The sequence below is a fragment of the Armigeres subalbatus genome, chromosome 2, assembly GCF_024139115.2.
Source record: "Armigeres subalbatus isolate Guangzhou_Male chromosome 2, GZ_Asu_2, whole genome shotgun sequence".
Classification (NCBI taxonomy): domain Eukaryota; kingdom Metazoa; phylum Arthropoda; class Insecta; order Diptera; family Culicidae; genus Armigeres; species Armigeres subalbatus.
This window is the reverse complement of record NC_085140.1, coordinates 200,196,000-200,200,788: the sequence shown is the minus strand read 5'-3', so window position 1 is coordinate 200,200,788 and position 4,789 is coordinate 200,196,000. Positions and strand designations below refer to the sequence as shown.

The following is a 4,789-nucleotide window of genomic DNA, read 5'->3' as shown; positions in this document are numbered from 1 at the left end:
TGATGAAAACAAGGATTTGTATAACAGCCCACCCCCGTCATTATAAGCACTTAGTATTGTCAAACTACCATCACTAACATCAACATCACTCTTTTCTTCTTCTTTACCTTTACAAAAGTATATAAGTTTTTCTGCCACTACGAATCATTTCATTCAGTATAAGCAATGAAATCACGTATTATATTCACCTACTGTCATTACGTTAATTTTAAAATAGTCATCATGATCACCAAACATTATTGCGGTCACTATCACCGTATCGTTTTCACATTCACAACTCCTCCATGGAGAGCATGGCCAAAGTCTATCTCTTGCAGGGATTGTTGCAAGTTGGCTTTCAGCGTTTTACTGGGCCTGCCCCATCGTTGTTCCACATCGGTAACTGAGATTCCTGCAGCTCTCTGGGACAGACTAGTGTGATGAATGTTTGTGAGGCAATACAAGACTGCTCCGACATGTGAGCATACTTCTCCGATTCCTGCCACACAATCGCAGTGTGCACAAATTATATTGCGCCATTGCGCCCATTGATCACAATCCACGGAGTCAAATTCGGCTCATTCATTTTCATAGAATGCATCACCTATAAAACAAGAAATGTATGGATTAAGAGTTTGCAGATCATAGAAGAAACAGACAAAACACAAATGCTTAGTCGAGATTGGAAACAATTCACCGTTTACCATCCATTAATCCAGCATGATCTACTTTGTAGCTACACGTCTTATCACTGGGCTACGGAAGGCCATATCACTCATTCAAAGCAATGATAACCAGAAACATAATTGTTTCCTTCCGCTTTTGCAACGGTACCAATTACAACAGCACATATGTTCAACTGTTTCATTTAGTTATATATGTAAAACTGTTTTACCTTTCCTCGCACTACATATAGGTCTCCAACTCCAAGCCTAATTCCCTCCACCAGCTTCACCATCCCACACTCGAATCGTTGTTTTGCTTCCACGGCTTTGAAACAATGGAAGCCTGCTCCGGTGTACGCCGATTTTTGATGAAGCGCATATTCAATTATGGACTCATAACTTACAGTTACGGGAAGCACACTCTGGCTCATTGTTAGCAAGTATGGATCCTTACCGACTATGGAAATTTTATCAATATATCGCTCCAGATGTTCTGCTGTTAAGGACGCAGCATATTTGCTTAAAATAACGGAATCTGAAAGAATGTTTATCGTAATGTTTTACGTTTAAAATATTTGATTAAATTACCGGATTTGGATGCCGATGCCGCTGTCTTAAGAAGCTTGGATGCGACGTGTTTTGGAGCCTTGCTGGCGATTCTTTTCGGAAGCATTTTATAAATTTATTTAGTTTTGACTATGATTGAAAGCGAATCGCATCTTGAGTTTGAATCACAAAATTTGAAAAACAAAAGTGAACAAATCAAAACATCAGATGTACACAGAAAAAATAAAGAACCTAAAAAAAAAGTTTGAAGAACTCAACTTTGAGTACAAAGTTCAAATTTTTAACTCAATATTAGGTAGTTTTCTCACTCCCTCTCATGAATGTTACACGGTTACTGGCTAAAACCCATTAATGGGTAAAAAAGTATACATTTTTTCAAGCTCTATGAACCTGTCAAAAAAGGGGTTATTTTAAAAGTGGATAAATGGGTAAAAAAACACCCATGTTCAAAATATATTTGACGTTAAAAAATGTGCATTTTTTTACCCATTAATGGGTGAAAAAATAGTTGGGAAGTTTTTCCACATGATTTTCAACACAAATCTTGGAGCGTATTGTTTTTGTATATTCAAATATGAATTTCATTTCCGTTTAGTGATTAAAGATTACAGACAATTCAAAGAAGCACTATATATAGAAGGTAAGCGGCTTAATAATAAATATTTACATAATGATTTGACTTAAATTATCATTCTTTTTAAGAGAACGGCGATTATAAGATTTTCGGTTGGTGAAATGGAAGCGTCTGGAATAAAGTTGGTAGCAGGACCATTTTCATGCAGCGCAACTCCGTCATTCGAGACAGAACATTATTATGAGTCGAAGGGCAGCATATGGCGAACGGCAAAAAGACAGACACTCAGTGGACCTAGCAGTGGACATAACAATTAATATTAAATACATCATGGGGACTTGTTGTAGGGAATCTATATTTTATGGCTCATGTATAACATGAGTATGTAAAACAAATGTGATTTTTTAGGAATAAAATGTATTCTGAAAAATATTTTATTTGAATGAGCTTGAAACTATTCAACTATCTAAAATCAATTATTTTCCAAAAATGAATTTAAAAAATGGGTATTTATTTACCCATTTTGTCGAAAAATCCACTTTCCTTGATGGGTAAAATAATACCCATCTTCTGACAGAAACATGATTTACTCATTAATGAGTAAATCGCTTTTACTCATTAAATGAGTAGTGGCGGTTTTGGCGAAAATGGGTACCATAGTACCCATTAATGGGTTTTAGCCAGTAACCGTGTATTATAAACAAAGAGAGCTGCACTCAGAAATATAATTAATCCAAGAAAGATTTTGAATTAAACTTATTTGCCATATCTGAGAAATAAACTAGATTAGGTTAAAAATGTATACTATCAATCAATATAATTTAAACAAAGCGGGATTAACGTGGAAATATACGTTTCTTTGCATTTTGTCTTTGGCAGAATTTCATTTTTACTTCTGACGCATGGTGAACCTTATTAGTACCGTATACGATATAAGTTATTCAATATTTTACTTCAACAATATCTGAGGACGGCAAAGAGGTGAGAAACTGAGCATTATTGTGAAATATATGGATTAATTTGAATTGTGTTTTTGTTCTAGATCGGCTTTGAAAATATATCAAATACATGTCAAGCACGCCTCTGAGTAAGTTTCACGGCTGTATCTCATCCACGACGTTCGACTATGCTGTTTGGCATCAGCCTGGATGCCGATTTCTACCGGGACGGAATATCCTTTTTCATCCCAACTCCCAAAACTGTCCTAAACAAAGCATCCTCCTCGACCGCTTAGTCAGTACCAGAAGCGAGGGCCAATTCAAGTCTCCGAGCGGGGTGCTTGCGCTACCATGGAGTCTTAAGCGATCCGAAATCGTAGACTCAAAGCACAAAATAGACGAAAGTGGCATACGAATCAATCAACCGCAGCTGGCGTAACACCAATCGAAAACCTGGGTAGCAGTCGAAGTCAGACGCAAAAGAACGACGCATCTTCCGAGATCATAAATACGGATAACTGCGGTAAAGTTGTGGGACAGGTGACTGTGGGCATGCCATGGTGGTAACGTTCAAGTTTGCAGGCAATCGATCACGGATGACACAGACAATCTGTTGAAAATGCTGTATACAGAACATGCCGGAAACCACAACTGATTATTGTTAAATTAGCCACATTTTTTAAAAAATAAAATTTTAATTGCATATTTTTTGTTTTATTCTATAATTTTGTAAACATAAACATTCAAAATAATCCAAACTAAAATACATTTTTCCCAAGAAATACTATTGCCGATAAAGCCACTTTATACTATATACCGTATTCATCAAAGTTATACTAATCGAGAATAAACTGTACTTAATACTAAGGACACACCTGTGGTACTTGTACCATGGTACAAGAGAACAAGAAAATTATTCCAAGACTATCTTTAATAAAGACAATAATTGGTATGGTACTCATTTCAAGATTCTTGTACCATGGTACTTGTACCACCAGTGTGTCATTAGTATAAACTAACACGGGGTCAACCAGGCGAATAGCCAGTTAGAATGACTTTTATTCTATTTAAGGTTGGTATCGTGTTCAAAAGAAATTTCTTTTTCTATCTCAATCACATGTTAAATTCCGTTCACTGAATCGGAAAAGTACAGAATCGAAACAAAATTCTTACAGCAGTATCCACATGAAAAGAACAAAAACAAAATTGGCATTTGTAAGGTTCCCACGCAAAGTAATGGGAGCTGTCACTTTACTTTCGGAAAAATATTCTGCTCGATTATTCCGTAAGTAAAAGTGACAATTTGCTCCATGCAGATCAGTTGTCAAAATTCCTCTTGGTAATATTGAACAAAATTCCGTAACCTCTCTACTTTTTAAGTCGATACTGGCCTTTAGCATAGATTTTTTCCAGAGTGTGCATCGACCCAACGTGTGCTGTTCCGTGGAAGAAGCCAAATTTGAGTTGTTTTCACCATAGTCTCGAGTGAGTGAAAATAACATAAATTTGAGTTGGTGAAACTTCATAGTGGGTGAAAATTCAACACGGGAGTAAAGGCAAAGTACTCACCGGATTTTTTCACATTTTACTTATTTTTGGCTTCTTCCACGCAAGGTCGGATTTGAGTGAAAGGAATCGTCAAGTGAGTTATTTCGCGGTTCCGTGTAAATAAAAACAAAAACGGATCGCTACTAAATGTCAATTAAACGTCTCGTAAAATGCCTTATCACGGTTGGAACGCTTTACCCATTGACGGGTAAAAAAGTATACATTTTTTGGTAGCATAACGAACTGTCAAAAAAGGGGTAATTTTTTATACCGTCCAATGGGTGAAAAAATACCCATTTTAACAACCTGCATGGAGTAGGAAAAATGGGTGAAAAAGCAGTTGTAAATAATTTCGAAAGTCTTGCTCCTGCCTGCATCACGATTCACGATTTTCATTTAATATATCAAAACGTAACTTAATTTTTTTCACCGAGGCCGGTAAAATAAATTGCCGAGAATCCAACAGCTGATATCTCGGTAAAAATCTCGGTGAAAGTTCAAATTACCGATTGGTCGTA

At 36.4% G+C, this 4,789-nt stretch overlaps 1 protein-coding gene across 2 annotated transcripts; it reads right to left on the bottom strand.

Moving 5' to 3' along the window:
• Positions 1–269: 269 nt before the first annotated feature.
• Positions 270–1,369, bottom strand: LOC134211503 (uncharacterized). 2 transcript variants are annotated; one of them, XM_062688399.1, is made up of 3 exons: positions 1,233–1,369; positions 875–1,179; positions 270–583 (listed from the first exon to the last, which is right to left on the bottom strand). In XM_062688399.1, the coding sequence occupies exons 1-3, from the start codon at positions 1,315–1,317 to the stop codon at positions 506–508; spliced, it is 468 nt and encodes a 155-aa protein (XP_062544383.1). In that variant the 5' UTR covers positions 1,318–1,369; the 3' UTR covers positions 270–505. The 2 variants fall into 2 exon arrangements, with proteins under 2 accessions (XP_062544383.1, XP_062544384.1); XM_062688400.1 differs by having other exon boundaries at positions 875–1,101; positions 1,233–1,360.
• Between the last annotated feature and the right edge of the window lie 3,420 nt (positions 1,370–4,789).